Source organism: Dendropsophus ebraccatus, chromosome 13 (genome assembly GCF_027789765.1).
Source record: "Dendropsophus ebraccatus isolate aDenEbr1 chromosome 13, aDenEbr1.pat, whole genome shotgun sequence".
NCBI lineage: Eukaryota > Metazoa > Chordata > Amphibia > Anura > Hylidae > Dendropsophus > Dendropsophus ebraccatus.
Window position 1 is genome coordinate 5,397,372 of NC_091466.1, and position 25,635 is coordinate 5,423,006.

At 51.8% G+C, this 25,635-nt stretch overlaps 1 protein-coding gene across 2 annotated transcripts in view; it reads left to right on the plus strand.

Moving 5' to 3' along the window:
• Window positions 1–8,341: 8,341 nt before the first annotated feature.
• INTS3 (integrator complex subunit 3) overlaps window positions 8,342–25,635 on the plus strand; it is a 67,736-nt gene continuing 50,442 nt past the window's right edge. For both annotated transcript variants that reach the window (XM_069950054.1, XM_069950055.1), the window contains exons 1-3: window positions 8,342–8,915; window positions 18,158–18,241; window positions 18,338–18,421. In XM_069950054.1, the coding sequence (XP_069806155.1) occupies window positions 8,847–8,915; window positions 18,158–18,241; window positions 18,338–18,421 (237 nt within the window). In that variant the 5' untranslated portion in view covers window positions 8,342–8,846. The remainder of the gene's footprint in view (window positions 8,916–18,157; window positions 18,242–18,337; window positions 18,422–25,635) is intronic.

Genomic DNA, 25,635 nt, shown 5'->3' on the forward strand with positions numbered 1-25,635 from the left:
GGCTCTATGCCCTGACTAGTTCAGGTACAGGGTATATATAGTGCAGGCTCTAGGTCCAGTCTAGTCAAGGTAGAGGGTATTTATAGTGCGGGCTCTAGATCCTGTCTAGTCCAGGTAGAGGGTATATATAGTGCAGGCTCTATGCCCTGTCTAGTCCAGGTACAGGGTATATATAGTGCGGGCTCTATGCCCTGTCTAGTCCAGGTACAGGGTATATATAGTGCAGGCTCTAGATCCTGTCTAGTCCAGGTAGAGGGTATATATAGTGCAGGCTCTATGCCCTGTCTAGTCCAGGTACAGGGTATATATAGTGCAGGCTCTATGCCCTGTCTAGTCCAGGTACAGGGTATATATAACGCAGGCTCTACGCCCTGTCTAGTCCAGGTAGAGGGTATATATAGTGCAGGCTCTATGCCCTGTCTAGTCCAGGTACAGGGTATATATAGTGCGGGCTTTATGCCCTGTCTAGTCCAGGTACAGGGTATATATAGTGCAGGCTCTAGATCCTGTCTAGTCCAGGTAGAGGGTATATATAGTGCAGGCTCTATGCCCTGTCTAGTCCAGGTACAGGGTATATAGTGCAGGCTCTATGCCCTGTCTAGTCCAGGTACAGGGTATATATAACGCAGGCTCTATGCCCTGTCCTAGTCCAGGTACAGGGTATATATATAGTGCAGGCTCTATGCCCTGTCTAGTCCAGGTACAGGGTATATATAATGCGGGCTCTATGCCCTGTCTAGTCCAGGTACAGGGTATATATAGTGCAGGCTCTAGGTCCTGTCTAGTCCAGGTACAGGGTATATATAGTGCAGGCTCTATGCCCTGTCTAGTCCAGGTATAGAGTATATATAGTGCGGGCTCTATGCCCTGTCTAGTCCAGGTACAGGGTATATATAGTGCGGGCTCTATGCCCTGTCTAGTCCAGGTACAGAGTATATATAGTGCGGGCTCTAGGTCCTGTCTAGTCCAGGTACAGGGTATATACAGTGCGGGCTCTATGCCCTGTCTAGTCCAGGTATAGAGTATATATAGTGCGGGCTCTATGCCCTGTCTAGTCCAGGTACAGAGTATATATAGTGCGGGCTCTATGCCCTGTCTAGTCCAGGTACATTGTATATATAGTGCAGGCTCTATGCCTCGTCTAGTCCAGGTACAGGGTATATATAGTGCAGGCTCTATGCCCTGTCTAGTCCAAGTACAGCGTACATATAGTGCAGGCTCTAGGCCCTGTCTAGTCCAGATACAGGGTATATATAGTGCAGGCTCTATGCCCTGTCTAGTCCAGGTACAGGGTATATACAGTGCAGGCTCTAGGTTCTGTCTAGTCCAGGTACAGTGTATATATAGTGCAGGCTCTATGCCCTGTCTAGTCCAGGTACAGGGTATATATAGCGCAGGCTCTATGCCCTGTCTAGTCCAGGTACAGAGTATATATAGTGCAGGCTCTAGGTCCTGTCTAGTCCAGCTAAGGGGTATATATAGTGCAGGCTCTAGGTCCTGTCTAGTCCAGGTAGACGGTATATATAGTGCAGGCTCTATGCCCTGTCTAGTCCAGGTACAGGATATATATAGTGCGGGCTCTATGCCCTGTCTAGTCCAGGTACAGGGTATATATAGTGCGGGCTCTATGCCCTGTCTAGTCCAGGTACAGAGTATATATAATGCGGGCTCTAAGTCCTGTCTAGTCCAGGTACAGTGTATATATAGTGCAGGCTCTATGCCCTGTCTAGTCCAGGTACAGGGTATATATAGTGCAGGCTCTAGGTCCAGTCTAGTCAAGGTAGAGGGTATATATAGTGCAGGCTATAGGTCCTGTCTAGTCCAGGTAGAGGGTATATATAGTGCAGGCTCTATGCCCTGCCTAGTCGAGGTACAGGGTATATACAGTGCAGGCTCTATGTCCTGTCTAGTCCAGGTACAGGGTATATATAGTGCAGGCTCTATGCCCTGTCTAGTCCAGGTACAGGGTATATATAGTGCAGGCTCTATGCCTTGTCTAGTCCAGGTACAGAGTATATACAGTGCAGGCTCTATGCCCTGTCTAGTCCAGGTACAGAGTATATATAGTGCAGGCTCTAGGTCCTGTCTAGTCCAGCTAAGGGGTATATATAGTGCAGGCTCTAGGTCCTGTCTAGTCCAGGTACAGGGTTTATATATAGTGCGGGCTCTATGCCCTGTCTAGTCCAGGTACAGAGTATAACACATATATAAAGTCTGTAGAACTCCCCCATACAAGACACTACCTGTACTGCTCTAATGTATGGGGAATAAGTATGAGGTTTAAAAACTTCGGGTTCTAGTAGCAAGCTAAAGACCAATAGAGAAACAACTGAACCTCTGACATATTGTAATAATGATATGTAAATTTTATTGTTAAAATTACAAACAAATGACGAAATAACAAAATACATACACAATGAACCATGGCTGACAAAAAATGTTAAAAACGGAAAACATACAGTGAGGGGGCTGCTGCAGGTGGACACAAGTAAATAAATAAGTAGTTAAATAAATAGTTAAATAAATAAATAAGTGAATAAATAAATGGTAGGCTAAAGTGCTGAATATAATACCAAGAGAACTATGCGTGGATAATATATGTTGGATAGACCAAAAAAGTGCAATAATTAATACATAAATCTCAATAAGTACAAAGGATTACTAGATATCCTACCATAAACAATAAGAATCAGAATCAAGGTGCCCACCTGCAGCAGCCCCCTCACTGTATGTTTTCCGTTTTTAACATTTTTTGTCAGCCATGGTTCATTGTGTATGTATTTTGTTATTTCGTCATTTGTTTGTAATTTTAACAATAAAATTTACATATCATTATTACAATATGTCAGAGGTTCAGTTGTTTCTCTATTGGTCTTCAGGTACAGAGTATATAAAGTGCGGGCTCTAGGTCCTGTCTAGTCCAGGTACAGGGTATATACAATGCAGGCTCTAGGTCCTGTTTAGTCCAGGTACAGAGTATATATAGTGCGGGCTCTAGTTCCTGTCTAGTCCAGGTAGAGGGTGTATATAGTGCAGGCTCTATGCCCTGTCTAGTCCAGGTACAGGATATATATAGTGCGGGCTCTATGCCCTGTCTAGTCCAGGTACAGGATATATATAGTGCGGGCTCTATGCCCTGTCTAGTCCAGGTACAGGATATATATAGTGCGGGATCTATGCCCTGTCTAGTCCAGGTACAGGATATATATAGTGCAGGCTCTATGTCCTGTCTAGTCCAGGTACAGGGTATATATAGTGCGGGATCTATGCCCTGTCTAGTCCAGGTACAGAGTATATATAGTGCGGGCTCTAAGTCCTGTCTAGTCCAGGTACAGGGCATATACAATGCAGGCTTAAGGTCCTGTCTAGTCCAGGTACAGAGTATATATATAGTGTGGGCTCTAGGTCCTGTTTAGTCCAGGTAGAGGGTATATATACTGCAGGCTCTATGTCCTGTCTAGTCCAGGTAGAGGGTATATATAGTGCAGGCTCTATGTCCTGTCTAGTCCAGGTACAGGGTATATATAGTGCAGGCTCTATGCGCTGTTTAGTCCAAGTACAGAGTAAATCCTGTATTTCTGTGACTCTCACCTGGTCAGACGTCTGGCTCCTGGAAGCCAAGGTGATCTCCCAGTGCTCCCCTGTCTCTGTCACCGCCTCAGCTCTGCTCCACCACTGTCACCGCCTCAGCTCTGCTCCATCACTGTCACAGACTCTCTGCTCCATCACTGTCACCACCTCAGTTCTGCTCCATCACTGTCACCGCCTCAGCTCTGCTCCATCACTGTCACAGACTCTCTGCTCCATCACTGTCACAGCCTCAGCTCTGCTCCATCACTGTCACAGACTCTCTGCTCCATCACTGTCACCACCTCAGCTCTGCTCCATCACTGTCACCGCCTCAGCTCTGCTCCATCACTGTCACCGCCTCAGCTCTGCTCCATCACTGTCACAGACTCTCTGCTCCATCACTGTCACAGCCTCAGCTCTGCTCCATCACTGTCACCGCCTCAGCTCTGCTCCATCACTGTCATAGACTCTCTGCTCCATCACTGTCACCGCCTCAGCTCTGCTCCATCACTGTAACCGCCTCAGCTCTGCTCCATCACTGTCACCGCATCAGCTCTGCTCCATCACTGACTCCGCCTCAGCTCTGCTCCCATCACTGTCACAGACTCTCTGCTCCATCACTGTCACCGCCTCAGCTCTGCTCCATCACTGTCACAGACTCTCTGCTCCATCACTGTCACCGGCCTCAGCTCTGCTCCATCACTGTCACCAGCCTCAGCTCTGCCTCCATCACTGTCATAGACTCTCTGCTCCATCACTGTCACCGCCTCAGCTCTGCTCCATCACTGTAACCGCCTCAGCTCTGCTCCATCACTGTCACCGCATCAGCTCTGCTCCATCACTGACTCCGCCTCAGCTCTGCTCCATCACTGTCACAGACTCTCTGCTCCATCACTGTCACCGCCTCAGCTCTGCTCCATCACTGTCACAGACTCTCTGCTCCATCACTGTCACCGCCTCAGCTCTGCTCCATCACTGTCACCGCCTCAGCTCTGCTCCATCACTGTCACCGCCTCAGCTCTGCTCCATCACTGTCACCGCCTCAGCTCTGCTCCATCACTGTCACAGCCTCAGCTCTGCTCCATCACTGTAACCGCCTCAGCTCTGCTCCATCACTGTCACCGCCTCAGCTCTGCTCCATCACTGTCACAGCCTCAGCTCTGCTCCATCACTGTCACCGCCTCAGCTCTGCTCCATCACTGTCACAGACTCTCTGCTCCATCACTGTCACCGCCTCAGCTCTGCTCCATCACTGTCACAGCCTGTGCTCTGCTCCATCACTGTCACCGCCTCAGCTCTGCTCCATCACTGTCACCGCCTCAGCTCTGCTCCATCACTGTCACCTCCTCAGCTCTGCTCCATCACTGTCACAGACTCTCTGCTCCATCACTGTCACCGCCTCAGCTCTGCTCCATCACTGTCACAGACTCTCTGCTCCATCACTGTCACCGCCTCAGCTCTGCTCCATCACTGTCACCGCCTCAGCTCTGCTCCATCACTGTCACCGCCTCAGCTCTGCTCCATCACTGTCACCGCCTCAGCTCTGCTCCATCACTGTCACCGCCTCAGCTCTGCTCCATCACTGTCACCGCCTCAGCTCTGCTCCATCACTGTCACAGACTCTCTGCTCCATCACTGTCACAGCCTCAGCTCTGCTCCATCACTGCCACCGCCTCAGCTCTGCTCCATCACTGTCACAGACTCAGCTCTGCTCCATCACTGTCACCGCCTCAGCTCTGCTCCATCACTGTCACCGCCTCAGCTCTGCTCCATCACTGTCACCGCCTCAGCTCTGCTCCATCACTGTCACCGCCTCAGCTCTGCTCCATCACTGTCACAGACTCTCTGCTCCATCACTGTCACCGCCTCAGCTCTGCTCCATCACTGTCACAGACTCTCTGCTCCATCACTGTCACCGCCTCAGCTCTGCTCCATCACTGTCACAGACTCTCTGCTCCATCACTGTCACCGCCTCAGCTCTGCTCCATCACTGTCACAGGACTCTCTGCTCCATCACTGTCACCGCCTCAGCTCTGCTCCATCACTGTCACCGCCTCAGCTCTGCTCCATCACTGTCAACAGCCTCAGCTCTGCTCCATCACTGTAACCGCCTCAGCTCTGCTCCATCACTGTCACCGCCTCAGCTCTGCTCCATCACTGTCACAGCCTCAGCTCTGCTCCATCACTGTCACCGCCTCAGCTCTGCTCCATCACTGTCACAGACTCTCTGCTCCATCACTGTCACCGCCTCAGCTCTGCTCCATCACTGTCACAGCCTGTGCTCTGCTCCATCACTGTCACCCGCCTCAGCTCTGCTCCATCACTGTCACCGCCTCAGCTCTGCTCCATCACTGTCACCCGCCTCAGCTCTGCTCCATCACTGTCACCGCCTCAGCTCTGCTCCATCACTGTCACCGCCTCAGCTCTGCTCCATCACTGTCACCGCCTCAGCTCTGCTCCATCACTGTCACCGCCTCAGCTCTGCTCCATCACTGTCACCGCCTCAGCTCTGCTCCATCACTGTCACCGCCTCAGCTCTGCTCCATCACTGTCACCGCCTCAGCTCTGCTCCATCACTGTCACAGACTCTCTGCTCCATCACTGTCACCGCCTCAGCTCTGCTCCATCACTGTCACCGCCTCAGCTCTGCTCCATCACTGTCACCCGCCTCAGCTCTGCTCCATCACTGTCACCGCCTCAGCTCTGCTCCATCACTGTCACCGCCTCAGCTCTGCTCCATCACTGTCACCGCCTCAGCTCTGCTCCATCACTGTCACCGCCTCAGCTCTGCTCCATCACTGTCACCGCCTCAGCTCTGCTCCATCACTGTCACCGCCTCAGCTCTGCTCCATCACTGTCACCGCCTCAGCTCTGCTCCATCACTGTCACCGCCTCAGCTCTGCTCCATCACTGTCACCGCCTCAGCTCTGCTCCATCACTGTCACAGCCTCAGCTCTGCTCCATCACTGTCACAGACTCTCTGCTCCATCACTGTCACCGCCTCAGCTCTGCTCCATCACTGTCACAGCCTCAGCTCTGCTCCATCACTGTCACCGCCTCAGCTCTGCTCCATCACTGTCACCGCCTCAGCTCTGCTCCATCACTGTCACCGCCTCAGCTCTGCTCCATCACTGTCACCCGCCTCAGCTCTGCTCATCACTGTCACCGCCTCAGCTCTGCTCCATCACTGTCACCGCCTCAGCTCTGCTCCATCACTGTCACCGCCTCAGCTCTGCTCCATCACTGTCACAGATTCTCTGCTCCATCACTGTCACCGCCTCAGCTCTGCTCCATCACTGTCACCGCCTCAGCTCTGCTCCATCACTGTCACCGCCTCAGCTCTGCTCCATCACTGTCACCGCCTCAGCTCTGCTCCATCACTGTCACAGACTCTCTGCTCCATCACTGTCACCGCCTCAGCTCTGCTCCATCACTGTCACCGCCTCAGCTCTGCTCCATCACTGTCACCGCCTCAGCTCTGCTCCATCACTGTCACCGCCTCAGCTCTGCTCCATCACTGTCACCGCCTCAGCTCTGCTCCATCACTGTCACAGCCTCAGCTCTGCTCCATCACTGTCACCGCCTCAGCTCTGCTCCATCACTGTCACCGCCTCAGCTCTGCTCCATCACTGTCACAGACTCTCTGCTCCATCACTGTCACAGCCTCAGCTCTGCTCCATCACTGCCACCGCCTCAGCTCTGCTCCATCACTGTCACCGCCTCAGCTCTGCTCCATCACTGTCACCGCCTCAGCTCTGCTCCATCACTGTCACCGCATCAGCTCTGCTCCATCACTGTCACCGCCTCAGCTCTGCTCCATCACTGTCACCGCCTCAGCTCTGCTCCATCACTGTCACCGCCTCAGCTCTGCTCCATCACTGTCACCGCCTCAGCTCTGCTCCATCACTGTCACCGCCTCAGCTCTGCTCCATCACTGTCACCGCCTCAGCTCTGCTCCATCACTGTCACCGCCCTCAGCTCTGCTCCATCACTGTCACCGCCTCAGCTCTGCTCCATCACTGTCACCGCCTCAGCTCTGCTCCATCACTGTCACCGCCTCAGCTCTGCTCCATCACTGTCACCGCCTCAGCTCTGCTCCATCACTGTCACCGCCTCAGCTCTGCTCCATCACTGTCACCGCCTCAGCTCTGCTCCATCACTGTCACCGCCTCAGCTCTGCTCCACCACTGTCAACCGCCTCAGCTCTGCTCCATCACTGTCACCGCCTCAGCTCTGCTCCATCACTGTCACCGCCTCAGCTCTGCTCCATCACTGTCACCGCCTCAGCTCTGCTCCATCACTGTCACCGCCTCAGCTCTGCTCCATCACTGTCACAGACTCTCTGCTCCTCCTCACTGTTCTTGGTGCCTGAACTCCAGTGAGAGGAGTAAATAAATCACCTGACAAACCCATTATATAACACTACCACCTGCTCCAGGACAGGGTCACTGACAGTCCAGAGACATGGCTCTCCTCGGGGCAGTGATGACGTCATGTTCCACTGATTACCAGGTTTGGTTGATGGACCTATGTGGACATCCCCTTGAAGTTTTAGGAAACGTAACCGGCAGAAATCTGCTTAACCACTGGCAACTCGCCCTCAATAAACATGTCCGACCGGCTTCCTCTCTTTGATCACGTGGTGTGGTCAAGTTCCTGTGAGAGTAGGCCTAATGCGGGAAACGTCAGGAGAGGGGGCGGGTTAATATTCTGTCAATCATACCACTTTCAGCGCGGTGATTGGCCAGCGGCCCGGGAGAGGGCGGAGACTTCCGGTGGTTGGTTGTTGGGTCCGGGATGGCTTCCTGTGTGTGCTAGGAGCGGTGGTGATAGCTCCCGGTACTGCCCTTTAACGGGGGGCGCATAGTGATCCCCAGTGCCTGCACAGAGAGCCCCTGATACTCACCTTAGGCAGCCCCTTAGTCCGTCACCTGACTCCTCACAGATACATAGTCTGGGGTACCCCATCCTGTCTCTTGCCCCTGCTGCTGAGCCTGGGGTACCCCAATAGTCAGAGCCTGGGGTGCCCCTCCCTTCTCACAGCCTGTGGGGACCCCCATTGTAGTCATGACTCCCCACTAATGCCCGGGGTCCCCCATTGTGTATGTGACCCCCAAAGCTCAGCCTAAGGTTTATACAGCCCCCAAAGTGTTGTGTGGCCCCCAACCTGCTGAGGCCCCCCACATTTCCCTCATAGATCAATGTATTGCTGCGTGTAAGTTATCAGATCCTGGTGAGCGCCCCCATATTTATAGCACACCGAGAGACCCCCCAAAATGGAGCAGAAATCCAAAGGCAAGCTGCTGATCTCCACCAGCCTGGACGCCAAAGACGAGCTGGAGGAGGTAACGTGGGCCGGGGAGGGGTCCCTGAGATATCCGGGGGCCACGGTGTACCTGCTGTACCCCTCTTATCTCTATTATACTCTATGGGGCCGGGGAGGGGTCCCTGAGATATCCGGGGGCCACACATGTACCTGCTGTACCCCTCTTATCTCTATTATACTCTATGGGGCCTGGGAGGGGTCCCTGAGATATCCGGGGGCCACGGTGTACCTGCTGTACCCCTCTTATCTCTATTATACTCTATGGGGCCGGGGAGGGGTCCCTGAGATATCTGGGGGCCACACATGTACCTGCTGTACCCCTCTTATCTCTATTATACTCTATGAGATATCCGGGGGCCACACATGTACCTGCTGTACCCCTCTTATCTCTATTATACTCTGAGATATCCGGGGGCCACACATGTGCCTGCCTCCCCCCCTTCCCCGTCACTGTGCCTCCATCTTTACGCCAGCAGTATATAGATGCGGAGCCATGACTTATTTCTCCTATAGGACAGTGTTTAGCACAACTACAACTCCCATCATGGTAAAAGTTGCATCCATTGGGGAGTGTTACTGTAATAGTGTGAGATGTTGTTGGGGCATGCTGGGAGTTGTGGTTCGTGTTGGAGGGGTTGGGGTCAGTGATGGCAGTGATGGCGGGATGTGTCGCCCGAGCGCTTCTCCTGTAGGGGGCAGCACTGTCATCATTGGTATAAGTCACTAAGAAACTGTAACCTTTCCCTACCGACATGACAGGATCCCATAGACTACCAGTACGTCACCGAGGCGGCCGACAATTCTGCCAGTTTTACCCCGTGTGAATGGAGCCTTAGGGCCCTATTACACAGGACGGTTATCGTATGAAAAATCGTTATACCGTTCTGTGTAATTGCAGGCAACGATCGAAAAATCGTTCATATGTTGTTGATCGTTGATTTAGTTCTGAACCTAAAATTATGCTTAATCGTTCGCTGTAATTCCACGTTCGTTCACTAATCGCTCAGTGTAATTGCACATTGTCCATTGTTTTCCTGGGATCAGAAGGAATAAACGATCATAGTAACGATCGCAATAACCATTGTATCTAACGACCATTGTTCTGTGTAATATGGTGAACCATTTCAGGTTAACGATAAACAGTCTCGTTTGAAATCGTTTACCGTTAGTCGTTAATCATTAAAAATCGCTCTGTGTAATAGGACCCTTAGGGTGGTATTACACAGGCCGATGGGGGCCCGATAATACCAGTAAACGAGCAGCGATCTGCTAGATCAGCACTCGTTTACTGGGCCCGATAATCGTTACCGATGTCCTTGCAGCCCTTGCATAACTACATACACTACCCATCCACGCTCCAGGGCTGCTGCTGCCGTCTTCTTCTCCCCGGGTCCCGCGCGCTCTTAAGTCAGCTGACAGGCCACTCAGCCAATCACAGGCCGGGACCGCCGCGGCCTGTGATTGGCCAGGCGGCCTGTCAGCTGACAGGCCACTCTGAAGCTAGAGCACGCTGGACCTGGGGAGTAGAAGACGGCAGCAGCAGCCCTGGAGCGTGGATGGGTAGTGTATATCGTTAGTCGCCACCCGAGCACGGTCGACGCCCGACAAAAATAGGTCCAAGCCTATATCAACGATCAGCCGATGATCGTTGTCATCGGCTGATCGTTGTATTTATTACACGGAACGATAATCGGCTGAATTAGGCCGATGCGGCCGATTATCGTTCCGTGTATTAGTACCCTTAGTCTGAGAAGCTGCCAAGATCAGACCAGACGACCTTACTGAGGGATCAGGTTACAGCTGGTTGTAGAAATTTAAAGGCAGAGGTGAGGTGAGCAGTATCCTCTCTGCTGAGGGTGTGCTATAGAGATATAGGGGAGCAGTATCCTCTCTGTGGGTGTGGTATAGAGATATAGGGCAGCAGGATCTCCTCTCTTCTGAGGGTGTGCTATAGAGATATAGGGGAGCAGGATCCTCTCTCCTGAGGGTGTGCTATAGAGATATAGGGGAGTAGGATTTCCTCTTCTGAGGGTGTGCTATAGAGATATAGGGGAACAGGATCTCCTCTCTCCTGAGGGTGTGCTATAGAGATATAGGGGAGCAGGATCCTCTCTTCTGAGGGTGTGCTATAGAGATATAGGGGAGCAGGATCTCCTCTCTTCTGAGGGTGTACTATAGAGATATAGGGGAGCAGGATCTCCTCTCTTCTGAGGGTGTGCTATAGAGATATAGGGGAGCAGGGTCTCCTCTCTTATGAGGGTGTGCTATAGAGATATAGGGGAGCAGGATCTCCTCTCTTCTGAGGGTGTACTATAGAGATATAGGGGAGCAGGATCTCCTCTCTTCTGAGGGTGTACTATAGAGATATAGGGGAGCAGGATCTCCTCTCTCATGAGGGTGTGCTATAGAGATATAGGGGAGCAGGATCTCCTCTTTTCTGAGGGTGTGCTATAGAGATATAGGGGGCAGGATCTCCTCTCTTCTGAGGGTGTGCTATAGAGATATAGGGGAGCAGGATCCTCTCTTCTGAGGGTGTACTATAGAGATATAGGGGGACAGGATCTCCTCTTCTGAGGGTGTGCTATAGAGATATAGGGGAGCAGGTTCTTCTCTTTTGATGGTGTGCTATAGAGATATAGGGGAGCAGGATCTCCTCTCTCCTGAGGGTGTGCTATAGAGATATAGGGGAGCAGGATCTCCTATCTCCTGAGAGTGTGCTATAGAGATATAGGGGAGCAGGTTCCTCTCTTCTGAGGGTGTGCTATAGAGATATAGTGGAGCAGGATCCTCTTCTGAGTGTGTGCTATAGAGATATAAGGGAGCAGGATCTCCTCTTTTGAGGGTGTGCTATAGAGATATAGGGGAGCAGGATCTCCTCTCTCCTGAGGGTGTGCTATAGAGATATAGGGGAGCAGTATCCTCTCTGTGGGTGTGGTATAGAGGTATAGGGGAGCAGGATCTCCTCTCTTCTGGGGGTGTGCTATAGAGATATAGGGGGGCAGGGTCTCCTTTCTTATGAGGGTATACTATAGAGATATAGGGGAGCAGGATCTCCTCTCTTCTGAGGGTGTGCTATAGAGATATAGGGGAGCAAGATCTCCTCTCTTCTGAGGGTGTGCTATAGAGACATAGGGGGGCAGGATCTCCTCTTTTGAGGGTGTACTATAGAGATATAGGGGAGCAGGATCTCCTCCTCTGAGGGTGTGCTATAGAGATATAGGGGGCAGGATCTCCTCTTCTGAGGGTGTGCTATAGAGATATAGGGGGGCAGGATCTCCTCTTCTGAGGGTGTGCTATAGAGATATAGGGGAGCAGGATCCTCTCTTCTGAGGGTGTGCTATAGAGATATAGGGGAGCAGGATCTCCTCTCTTCTGAGGGTGTGCTATAGCGATATAGGGGAGCAGGATCTCCCCTCTTCTGAGGGTGTGCTATAGAGATATAGGGGAGCAGGATCCTCTCTTCTGAGGGTGTGCTATAGAGATATAAGGGAGCAGGATCTCCTCTCTTCTGAGGGTGTGCTATAGAGATATAAGGGAGCAGGATCTCCTCTCTTCTGAGGGTGTGCTATAGAGATATAGGGGAGCAGGATCCTCTCTTCTGAGGGTGTACTAAAGAGATATAGGGGAGCAGGATCTCCTCTTCTGAGGGTGTACTATAGAGATATAGGGGAGCAGGATCTCCTCTCTCCTGAGGGTGTGCTATAGAGATATAGGGGAGCAGGATCCTCTCTTCTGAGGGTGTGCTATAGAGATATAAGGGAGCAGGATCTCCTCTCTCCTGAGGGTGTACTATAGAGATATAGGGGAGCAGGATCCTCTCTTCTGAGGGTGTGCTATAGAGATATAGGGGAGCAGGATCTCCTCTTCTGAGGGTGTGCTATAGAGATATAGGGGAGCAGGATCTCCTCTTCTGAGGGTGTGCTATAGAGATATAGGGGAGCAGGATCCTCTCTTCTGAGGGTGTGCTATAGAGATATAGGGGAGCAGGATCCTCTCTTCTGAGGGTGTACTATAGAGATATAGGGGGGAAGGATCTCCTCTTTTGAGGGTGTGCTATAGAGATATAGGGGAGCAGGATCCTTTCTTCTGAGGGTGTACTATAGAGATATAGGGGAGCAGAATCTCCTCTCTTCTGAGGGTGTACTATAGAGATATAGGGGAGCAGGATCTCCTCTCTTCTGAGGGTGTACTATAGAGATATAGGGGGGCAGGATCTCCTCTTCTGAGGGTGTACTATAGAGATATAGGGGAGCAGGATCCTCTCTTCTGTATGTGCTATAGAGATATAGGGGGGCAGGATCTCCTCTTCTGAGGGTGTGCTATAGAGATATAGGGGAGCAGGATCCTCTCTTCTGAGTGTGTACTATAGAGATATAGGGGAGCAGGATCTCCTCTCTTCTGAGTGTGTACTATAGAGATATAGGGGAGCAGGATCCTCTCTTCTGAGGGTGTGCTATAGAGATATAGGGGGGCAGGATCTCCTCTTCTGAGGGTGTGCTATAGAGATATAGGGGAGCAGGATCTCCTCCTCTGAGGGTGTGCTATAGAGATATAGGGGAGCAGGATCTCCTCTGAGGGTGTGCTATAGAGATATAGGGGAGCAGGATCTCCTCCTCTGAGGGGTGAGCAGCGTGTTGTGGATTGCTGCTTCCCCCTGCCTTCTCCTATCCCCGCCCCCCCTTGGTCACATGGTTAGTCTTTGGCCGTGTGATGTGCTCGGTGCTGTACGGGCCCCTGGGTTCCTCAGGTGACAGGTTTCTCGCCCTGTAGGGGCTGACTCTGGTATCCTTCCTTTTTCTTAGTATTATTGATCTGACCCCTGATCTCAGGTTATTATTACGCCTCCATCTTTACGTCCCACGCTCGGCACGGCTGTTGACCCTTGACCTCATTATCTGACGATGATATAATTGGTTGGTTTATGTTTTTTATTGGATAATTACAAAGCGACTTCTCAGGTTTGATTGCTATGACAACTGAACACACACGGCTCTGCTATGTCAGCCTGAACAGTGGTGCTTTAGGGTATTATTGGTATTGTAATATATGCTATTATGGGTTTTATATGCTATGTAGTATTATATGCTATTATGGGTATTATATGGTATTACAGCTCTGTAGTATTATATGGTATTACTGCTCTGTAGTATTATATGGTATTACAGCTCTGTAGTATTATATGGGATTACAGCTCTGTAGTATTATATGGGATTACAGCTCTGTAGTATTATATGGTATTACTGCTCTGTAGTATTATAGGCTATTACTGCTCTGTAGTATTATATGGTATTACAGCTCTGTAGTATTAAATGGTATTACAGCTCTGTAGTATTATATGGTATTACAGCTCTGTAGTATTATATGGGATTACAGCTCTGTAGTATTATATGGGATTACAGCTCTGTAGTATTATATGGGATTACAGCTCTGCAGTATTATATGGGATTACAGCTCTGTAGTATTATATGGTATTACAGCTCTGTAGTATTATATGGTATTACAGCTCTGTAGTATTATAGGCTATTACTGCTCTGTAGTATTATATGGTATTACAGGTGTGTAGTATTATATGGTATTACAGCTCTGTAGTATTATAGGCTATTACAGGTGTGTAGTATTATACGGTATTACAGCTCTGTAGTATTATAGGCTATTACTGCTCTGTAGTATTATATGGGATTACAGCTCTGTAGTATTATATGGGATTACAGCTCTGTAGTATTATATGGGATTACAGCTCTGTAGTATTATATGGTATTACTGCTCTGTAGTATTATATGGTATTACAGCTCTGTAGTATTATATGGTATTACAGCTCTGTAGTATTATATGGTATTACTGCTCTGTAGTATTATATGGTATTACTGCTCTGTAGTATTATATGGTATTACTGCTCTGTAGTATTATATGGGATTACAGCTCTGTAGTATTATATGGTATTACAGCTCTGTAGTATTATAGGCTATTACTGCTCTGTAGTATTATATGGTATTACTGCTCTGTAGTATTTGGTATTACTGCTCTGTAGTATTATATAGTATTACTGCTCTGTAGTATTATATAGTATTACAGCTCTGTAGTATTATATGGTATTACTGCTCTGTAGTATTATATGGTATTACAGGTGTGTAGTATTATATGGTATTACAGGTGTGTAGTTTTATATGGTATTACAGCTTTGTAGTATTATATGGTATTACTGCTCTGTAGTATTATATGGTATTACAGGTGTGTAGTATTATATGGTATTACTGCTCTGTAGTATTATATGGTATTACTGCTCTGTAGTATTATATGGTATTACAGGTGTGTAGTATTATATGGTATTACAGGTGTGTAGTATTATATGGTATTACAGGTGTGTAGTATTATATGGTATTACAGCTCTGTAGTATTATATGGTATTACTGCTCTGTAGTATTATATGGTATTACTGCTCTGTAGTATTATATGGTATTACTGCTCTGTAGTATTATATGGTATTACTGCTCTGTAGTATTATATGGTATTACAGCTCTGTAGTATTATATGGTATTACAGCTCTGTAGTATTATATGGTATTACAGCTCTGTAGTATATGGTATTACAGCTCTGTAGTATTATATGGGATTACAGCTCTGTAGTATTATATGGTATTACTGCTCTGTAGTATTATATGGTATTACAGGTGTGTAGTATTATATGGTATTACAGGTGTGTAGTATTATATGGTATTACAGCTCTGTAGTATTATATGGTATTACAGCTCTGTAGTATTATATGGTATTACTGCTCTGTAGTATTATATGGGATTACAGCTCTGTAGTATTATATGGGATTACAGCTCTGTAGTATTATATGGGATTACAGCTCTGTAGTATTATATGGGATTACAGCTCTGTAGTATTATATGGGATTACAGCTCTGTAGTATTATATGGGATTACAGCTCTGTAGTATTATATGGTATTACTGCTCTGTAGTATTATATGGGATTACAGCTCTGTAGTATTATATGGTATTACTGCTCTGTAGTATTATATGGGATTACTGCTCTGTAGTATTATATGGGATTACAGCTCTGTAGTATTATATGGGATTACAGCTCTGTAGTATTATATGGGATTACAGCTCTGTAGTATTATATGGTATTACTGCTCTGTAGTATATATGTATTACTGCTCTAGTATTATTTACTGCTCTGTAGTATTATATGGTATTACTGCTCTGTAGTATTATATGGTATTACTGCTCTGTAGTATTATATGGTATTACAGCTCTGTAGTATTATATGGGATTACAGCTCTAGTATTATATGGGATTACAGCTCTGTAGTATTATATGGGATTACAGCTCTGTAGTATTATATGGGATTACAGCTCTGTAGTATTATATGGGATTACAGCTCTGTAGTATTATATGGGATTACAGCTCTGTAGTATTATATGGGATTACAGCTCTGTAGTATATGGTATTACTGCTCTGTAGTATTATATGGTATTACTGCTCTGTAGTATTATATGGTATTACTGCTCTGTAGTATTATATGGTATTACTGCTCTGTAGTATTATATGGTATTACAGCTCTGTAGTATTATATGGTATTACAGCTCTGTAGTATTATATGGTATTACAGCTCTGTAGTATTATATGGTATTACAGCTCTGTAGTATTATATGGTATTACTGCTCTGTAGTATTATATGGTATTACTGCTCTGTAGTATTATATGGTATTACTGCTCTGTAGTATTATATGGTATTACTGCTCTGTAGTATTATATGGGATTACAGCTCTGTAGTATTATATGGGATTACAGCTCTGTAGTATTATATGGGATTACAGCTCTGTAGTATTATATGGGATTACAGCTCTGTAGTATTATATGGTATTACTGCTCTGTAGTATTATATGGGATTACAGCTCTGTAGTATTATATGGGATTACAGCTCTGTAGTATTATATGGGATTACTGCTCTGTATTATTATATGGGATTACTGCTCTGTAGTATTATATGGGATTACTGCTCTGTAGTATTATATGGGATTACAGCTCTGTAGTATTATATGGGATTACAGCTCTGTAGTATTATATGGGATTACTGCTCTGTAGTATTATATGGGATTACTGCTCTGTATTATTATATGGTATTACAGCTCTGTAGTATTATATGGTATTACTGCTCTGTAGTATTATATGGGATTACTGCTCTGTATTATTATATGGTATTACAGCTCTGTAGTATTATATGGTATTACTGCTCTGTAGTATTATATGGGATTACTGCTCTGTAGTATTATATGGGATTACAGCTCTGTAGTATTATATGGGATTACAGCTCTGTAGTATTATATGGGATTACTGCTCTGTAGTATTATATGGTATTACTGCTCTGTAGTATTATATGGTATTACAGCTGTGGCAGTGAGGGGGTTACGGGCCCCCGTGCAGCATCAGTCAGTCTCTTTGTACGGCGCTCAGGGACCCCCAGGACTTGTTAGTCTTTACACTTGGATTCAGCTAAAAGGGAATGTGTAATGGCGTCTAGTGGCAGCGCCGCTCTCTCCGCCATATAGTCAGCCCCATCCATGCCGTAACCCAGATCTGTGTAACCCCTTCCTACAGAGCCGCGCTCCGTACTGGATCTGTACCGGGGGCTGTCAGCCTCTGGGGTCCCACTCATCTCCACAAGGGGTCATGTGACCTGTGACTGCTGGGGTCTCCCCCGTGTGAGGTGACTGCTGGGGTCTCCCCCGTGTGAGGTGACTGCTGGGGTCTCCCCCGTGTGAGGTGACTGCTGGGGTCTCCCCCGTGTGAGGTGACTGCTGGGGTCTCCCCCGTGTGAGGTGACTGCTGGGGTCTCCCCCGTGTGAGGTGACTGCTGGGGTCTCCCCCGTGTGAGGTGACTGCTGGGGTCTCCCCCGTGTGAGGTGACTGCTGGGGTCTCCCCCGTGTGAGGTGACTGCTGGGGTCTCCCCCGTGTGAGGTGACTGCTGGGGTCTCCCCCCGTGTGAGGTGACTGCTGGGGTCTCCCCCCGTGTGAGGTGACTGCTGGGGTCTCCCCCCGTGTGAGGTGACTGCTGGGGTCTCCCCCGTGTGAGGTGACTGCTGGGGTCTCCCCTCTATTCTCCTGACATCAGGGCTTTATACATCAGGTGTGACCCCGCTGCATGTACCCGGTCAGGTGTGACCCCGCTGCATGTATCCGGTCAGGTGTGACCCCGCTGCATGTACCCCGTCAGGTGTGACCCCGCTGTATATACTCTCTCTCTTTGTATTGCAGAGGCTGGAACGCTGCGTGGCTCTGGTGACCTCCATGATTAATGGCGTCTCGGAGAGAGAGGCCAATGATGCGCTGAACGCTTACGTAAGTTCTGGAGCCGAGTGTTTTGGTGGGATTGGTGAGTGCAGGCTATTACTCTCTGGTGTCAGCCGTGACTCTCTTCTCCTCCTCTTCTTCCAGGTGTGTAAGGGAGCCAGTCAGCATGAGGAGGTGTGCCTGGGGCTCTTCACACTGGTGCTGTCCGAGCCGGCGCAGGCCCAGAAGGTGGGTGACAACTGACAATAGCTGGAGCAGATGATGGGGGTCCTGGGAGCAGATGATGGGGGTCCTGGGAGCAGATGATGGGGGTCCTGTCTATAGCTGGAGCAGATGATGGGGGTCCTGGGAGCAGATGATGGGGGTCCTGGGAGCAGATGATGGGGGTCCTGTCTATAGCTGGAGCAGATGATGGGGGTCCTGGGAGCAGATGATGGGGGTCCTGTCTATAGGTGGAGCAGATGATGGGGGTCCTGTCTATAGGTGGAGCAGATAATGGGGGTCCTGGGAGCAGATGATGGGGGTCCTGTCTATAGGTGGAGCAGATAATGGGGGTCCTGGGAGCAGATGATGGGGGTCCTGGGAGCAGATGATGGGGGTCCTGTCTGTAGCTGGAGCAGATGATGGGGGTCCTGTCTGTAGCTGGAGCAGATGATGGGGGTCCTGTCTGTAGCTGGAGCAGATGATGAGGGTCCTGTCTATAGGTGGAGCAGATGATGGGGGTCCTGGGAGCAGATGATGGGGGTACTGTCTATAGGTGGAGCAGATGATGGGGGTACTGTCTATAGGTGGAGGCAGATAATGGGGGTCCTGGGAGCAGATGATGGGGGTCCTGTCTATAGGTGGAGCAGATGATGGGGGTCCTGGGAGCAGATCATGGGGGTCCTGTCTATAGGTGGAGCAGATAATCGGGGTCCTGGGATCAGATGATGTGGGTCCTGGGAGCAGATGATGGGGGTCCTGTCTGTAGCTGGAGCAGATGATGGGGGTCCTGTCTGTAGCTGGAGCAGATGATGGGGGTCCTGTCTATAGCTGGAGCAGATGATAGGGGTCCTGGGAGCAGATCATGGGGGTCCTGTCTGTAGCTGGAGCAGATGATGGGGGTCCTGGGAGCAGATGATGGGGGGTCCTGTCTGTAGCTGGAGCAGATGATGGGGGTCCTGTCTGTAGCTGGAGCAGATGATGGGGGTCCTGTCTGTAGCTGGAGCAGGTGATGGGGGTCCTGTCTGTAGCTGGAGCAGGTGATGGGGGTCCTGGGAGCAAATGATGGGGGTCCTGTCTATAGCTGGAGCAGATGATGGGGGTCCTGGGAGCAGATGATGGGGGTCCTGTCTATAGGTGGAGCAGATAATGGGGGTCCTGGGAGCAGATGATGGGGGTCCTGGGAGCAGATGATGGGGGTCCTGTCTGTAGCTGGAGCAGATGATGGGGGTCCTGTCTGTAGCTGGAGCAGATGATGGGGGTCCTGTCTGTAGCTGGAGCAGATGATGGGGGTCCTGGGAGCAGATGATGGGGGTCCTGTCTATAGGTGGAGCAGATGATGGGGGTCCTGTCTATAGGTGGAGCAGATAATGGGGGTCCTGGGAGCAGATGATGGGGGTCCTGTCTATAGGTGGAGCAGATAATGGGGGTCCTGGGAGCAGATGATGGGGGTCCTGGGAGCAGATGATGGGGGTCCTGTCTGTAGCTGGAGCAGATGATGGGGGTCCTGTCTGTAGCTGGAGCAGATGATGGGGGTCCTGTCTATAGCTGGAGCAGATGATGGGGGTCCGGGGAGCAGATGATGGGGGTCCTGTCTATAGGTGGAGCAGATGATGGGGGTACTGTCTATAGGTGGAGCAGATAATGGGGGTCCTGGGAGCAGATGGGAGCAGATGATGGGGGTCCTGTCTATAGGTGGAGCAGATAATGGGGGTCCTGGGAGCAGATGATGGGGGTCCTGGGAGCAGATGATGGGGGTCCTGTCTGTAGCTGGAGCAGATGATGGGGGTCCTGTCTGTAGCTGGAGCAGATGATGGGGGTCCTGTCTGTAGCTGGAGCAGATGATGGGGGTCCTGTCTGTAGCTGGAGCAGATGATGAGGGTCCTGTCTATAGGTGGAGCAGATGATGGGGGTCCTGGGAGCAGATGATGGGGGTACTGTCTATAGGTGGAGCAGATGATGGGGGTACTGTCTATAGGTGGAGCAGATAATGGGGGTCCTGGGAGCAGATGATGGGGGTCCTGTCTATAGGTGGAGCAGATGATGGGGGTCCTGGGAGCAGATCATGGGGGTCCTGTCTATAGGTGGAGCAGATAATCGGGGTCCTGGGATCAGATGATGTGGGTCCTGGGAGCAGATGATGGGGGTCCTGTCTGTAGCTGGAGCAGATGATGGGGGTCCTGTCTGTAGCTGGAGCAGATGATGGGGGTCCTGTCTATAGCTGGAGCAGATGATAGGGGTCCTGGGAGCAGATCATGGAGGTCCTGTCTGTAGCTGGAGCAGATGATGGGGGTCCTGGGAGCAGATGATGGGGGTCCTGTCTGTAGCTGGAGCAGATGATGGGGGTCTTGTCTGTAGCTGGAGCAGATGATGGGGGTCCTGTCTGTAGCTGGAGCAGGTGATGGGGGTCCTGGGAGCAAATGATGGGGGTCCTGTCTATAGCTGGAGCAGATGATGGGGGTCCTGGGAGCAGATGATGGGGGTCCTGTCTATAGGTGGAGCAGATAATGGGGGTCCTGGGAGCAGATGATGGGGGTCCTGGGAGCAGATGATGGGGGTCCTGGGAGCAGATGATGGGGGTCCTGTCTGTAGCTGGAGCAGATGATGGGGGTCCTGTCTGTAGCTGGAGCAGATGATGGGGGTCCTGTCTGTAGCTGGAGCAGATGATGGGGGTCCTGTCTGTAGCTGGAGCAGATGATGGGGGTCCTGTCTATAGGTGGAGCAGATGATGGGGGTCCTGTCTATAGGTGGAGCAGATGATGGGGGTCCTGTCTATAGGTGGAGCAGATAATGGGGGTCCTGGGAGCAGATGATGGGGGTCCTGTCTATAGGTGGAGCAGATAATGGGGGTCCTGGGAGCAGATGATGGGGGGTCCTGGGAGCAGATGATGGGGTCCTGTCTGTAGCTGGAGCAGATGATGGGGGTCCTGTCTGTAGCTGGAGCAGATGATGGGGGTCCTGTCTATAGCTGGAGCAGATAATGGGGGTCCTGGGAGCAGATGATGGGGGTCCTGTCTATAGGTGGAGCAGATGATGGGGGTCCTGTCTATAGGTGGAGCAGATAATGGGGGTCCTGGGAGCAGATGATGGGGGTCCTGTCTATAGGTGGAGCAGATAATGGGGGTCCTGGGAGCAGATGATGGGGGTCCTGGGAGCAGATGATGGGGGTCCTGTCTGTAGCTGGAGCAGATGATGGGGGTCCTGTCTGTAGCTGGAGCAGATGATGGGGGTCCTGTCTGTAGCTGGAGCAGATGATGGGGGTCCTGTCTGTAGCTGGAGCAGATGATGAGGGTCCTGTCTATAGGTGGAGCAGATGATGGGGGTCCTGGGAGCAGATGATGGGGGTCCTGTCTATAGGTGGAGCAGATGATGGGGGTACTGTCTATAGGTGGAGCAGATAATGGGGGTCCTGGGAGCAGATGATGGGGGTCCTGTCTATAGGTGGAGCAGATAATGGGGGTCCTGGGAGCAGATCATGGGGGTCCTGTCTATAGGTGGAGCAGATAATCGGGGTCCTGGGATCAGATGATGTGGGTCCTGGGAGCAGATGATGGGGGTCCTGTCTGTAGCTGGAGCAGATGATGGGGGTCCTGTCTGTAGCTGGAGCAGATGATGGGGGTCCTGTCTATAGCTGGAGCAGATGATAGGGGTCCTGGGAGCAGATGATGGGGGTCCTGTCTGTAGCTGGAGCAGATGATGGGGGTCCTGGGAGCAGATGATGGGGGTCCTGTCTGTAGCTGGAGCAGATGATGGGGGTCTTGTCTGTAGCTGGAGCAGATGATGGGGGTCCTGTCTGTAGCTGGAGCAGGTGATGGGGGTCCTGGGAGCAAATGATGGGGGTCCTGTCTATAGCTGGAGCAGATCATGGGGGTCCTGGGAGCAGATGATGGGGGTCCTGTCTATAGGTGGAGCAGATAATGGGGGTCCTGGGAGCAGATGATGGGGGTCCTGGGAGCAGATGATGGGGGTCCTGTCTGTAGCTGGAGCAGATGATGGGGGTCCTGTCTGTAGCTGGAGCAGATGATGGGGGTCCTGGGAGCAGATGATGGGGGTCCTGTCTGTAGCTGGAGCAGATAATCGGGGTCCTGGGATCAGATGATGGGGGTCCTGGGAGCAGATGATGGGGGTCCTGTCTGTAGCTGGAGCAGATGATGGGGGTCCTGTCTGTAGCTGGAGCAGATGATAGGGGTCCTGGGAGCAGATCATGGGGGTCCTGTCTGTAGCTGGAGCAGATGATGGGGGTCCTGTCTATAGCTGGAGCAGATGATGGGGGTCCTGTCTATAGGTGGAGCAGATAATGGGGGTCCTGGGAGCAGATGATGGGGGTCCTGTCTGTAGCTGGAGCAGATGATGGGGGTCTTGTCTGTAGCTGGAGCAGATGATGGGGGTCCTGTCTGTAGCTGGAGCAGGTGATGGGGGTCCTGGGAGCAGGTGATGGGGGTCCTGGGAGCAGATGATGGGGGTCCTGTCTATAGCTGGAGCAGATGATGGGGGTCCTGTCTATAGGTGGAGCAGATAATGGGGGTCCTGGGAGCAGATGATGGGGGTCCTGGGAGCAGATGATGGGGGTCCTGTCTGTAGCTGGAGTAGATGATGGGGGTCTTGTCTGTAGCTGGAGCAGATGATGGGGGTCCTGTCTATAGCTGGAGCAGATGATGGGGGTCCTGTCTATAGGTGGAGCAGATAATGGGGGTCCTGGGAGCAGATGATGGGGGTCCTGGGAGCAGATGATGGGGGTCCTGTCTGTAGCTGGAGCAGATGATGGGGGTCCTGGGAGCAGATGATGGGGGTCCTGTCTGTAGCTGGAGCAGATGATGGGGGTCCTGTCTGTAGCTGGAGCAGATGATGGGGGTCCTGTCTGTAGCTGGAGCAGGTGATGGGGGTCCTGGGAGCAGATGATGGGGGTCCTGTCTATAGCTGGAGCAGATGATGGGGGTCCTGGGAGCAGATGATGGGGGTCCTGGGATAAGATGATGGGGGTCCTGGGAGCAGATGATGGGGGTACTCGGTCCCGCCTCTTCCTGGTTGTTACATTCCGGGCACGGCGGGCAGGGGAGGCGTCCTTCGATATTTCGGGAAACTTTAAGCAAACACATCACCCTGGGAGAGGGCGCGACCCCTGGCCAGGGCTTTGTTTTCCTTCTGGGCTCTTGGCATTTCTTGGGTAATTATAATCAAGGAACAAAAGCGGGAGCCGAGGCCTGAGGAGGAAGTCAGCGCTCATCTGTGGGGGAGACTGTCAGCAATGGAGAGCAGCAGCCGCACATTAACCTCTTCACTGCTTACCCCCAGGCACATCCCCCACACAACAACGCCGGGTATATTGGAAAGTCCCCAGCAGCACAGAGGATGTCAGGAGAGGAGGGGGCCGATCCTGGGAGGGGGGGGGGTAGTGTCCCCAGCAGCACGGAGGATGTCAGGAGAGGAAGGGGCCGATGCTAGGAGGGGGGGGGGGGAGTGTCCTCAGCAGCACAGAGGATGTCAGGAGAGGAGGGGGCCGATCCTAGGAGGGGGGGAGTGTCCTCAGCAGCACAGAGGATGTCAGGAGAGAAGGGGGCCGATCCTGGGGGGAGTAGTGTCCTCAGCAGCACAGAGGATGTCAGGAGAGGAGGGGGCGATCCTAAGAGGGGGGGAGGGTCCTCAGCAGCACAGAGGATGTCAGGAGAGAAGGGGGCCGATCCTAGGAGGGGGGGAGTGTCCTCAGCAGCACAGAGGATGTCAGGAGAGGAGGGGGCCGATCCTGGGGGGAGTAGTGTCCTTAGCAGCACAGAGGATGTCAGGAGAGGAGGGGGCCGATCCTGGGGGGAGTAGTGTCCTCAGCAGCACAGAGGATGTCAGGAGAGGAGGGGGCCAATCCTAGGAGGGGGGGAGTGTCCTCAGCAGCACAGAGGATGTCAGGAGAGGAGGGGGCCGATCCTGGGGGGAGTAGTGTCCTTAGCAGCACAGAGGATGTCAGGAGAGGAGGGGGCCGATCCTAGGAGGGGGGGAGTGTCCTCAGCAGCACAGAGGATGTCAGGAGAGGAGGGGGCCAATCCTAGGAGGGAGGGGTGTAGTGTCCCCAGCAGCACAGAGGATGTCAGGAGAGGAGGGGGGCCGATACTGTGGGGGGGGGGGGGGGGGGCGGGGGTAGTGTCCCCAGTAGCACAGAGGATGTCAGGAGAGGAGGGGGGGGGGTAGTGTCCCCAGCAGCACAGAGGATGTCAGGAGAGGGGCGGGGGGGGAAGTATTGTCTGCAGCAGCACAGATGATGTCAGGAGAGGGGGGGGGGGGCGATCCTGGGGGGTGTCCCCAGCAGCACAGAGGATGTCAGGAGAGGAGGGGGGGGGGGGGGAGTAGTGTCCACAGCAGCACAGAGGATGTCAGGAGAGGAGGAGGGGGGGGGGAGTAGTGTCCACAGAAGCACAGAGGATGTCAGGAGAGGAGGAGGGGGGAATAGTTTCCCCAGCAGCACAGAGGATGTCAGGAGAGGAGGGGAGTAGTGTCCCCAGCAGCACAGAGGATGTCAGGAGAGGAGGGGGGGGGAGTAGTGTCTCCAGCAGCACAGAGGATGTCAGGAGAGAGGGGGGAGTAGTGTCTCCAGCAGCACAGAGGATGTCAGGAGAGGAGGGGGCCGATCCTGGGAGGGGGGGGGGGGTAGTGTCCCCAGCAGCACGGAGGATGTCAGGAGAGGAAGGGGCCGATCCTAGGAGGGGGGGGGGAGTGTCCTCAGCAGCACAGAGGATGTCAGGAGAGGAGGGGGCCGATCCTAGGAGGGGGGGGAGTGTCCTCAGCAGCACAGAGGATGTCAGGAGAGGAGGGGGCCGATCCTGGGGGGAGTAGTGTCCTCAGCAGCACAGAGGATGTCAGGAGAGGAGGGGGCCGATCCTAAGAGGGGGGGGAGGGTCCTCAGCAGCACCGAGGATGTCAGGAGAGGAGGGGGCCGATCCTAGGAGGGGGGGAGTGTCCTCAGCAGCACAGAGGATGTCAGGAGAGGAGGGGGGCCGATCCTGGGGGGAGTAGTGTCCTTAGCAGCACAGAGGATGTCAGGAGAGGAGGGGGCCGATCCTAAGAGGGGGGGAGTGTCCTCAGCAGCACAGAGGATGTCAAGAGAGGAGGGGGCCGATCCTAGGAGGGGGGGAGTGTCCTCAGCAGCACAGAGGATGTCAGGAGAGGAGGGGGCCGATCCTAGGAGGGAGGGGTGTAGTGTCCCCAGCAGCACAGAGGATGTCAGGAGAGGAGGGGGCCGATACTGTGGGGGGGGG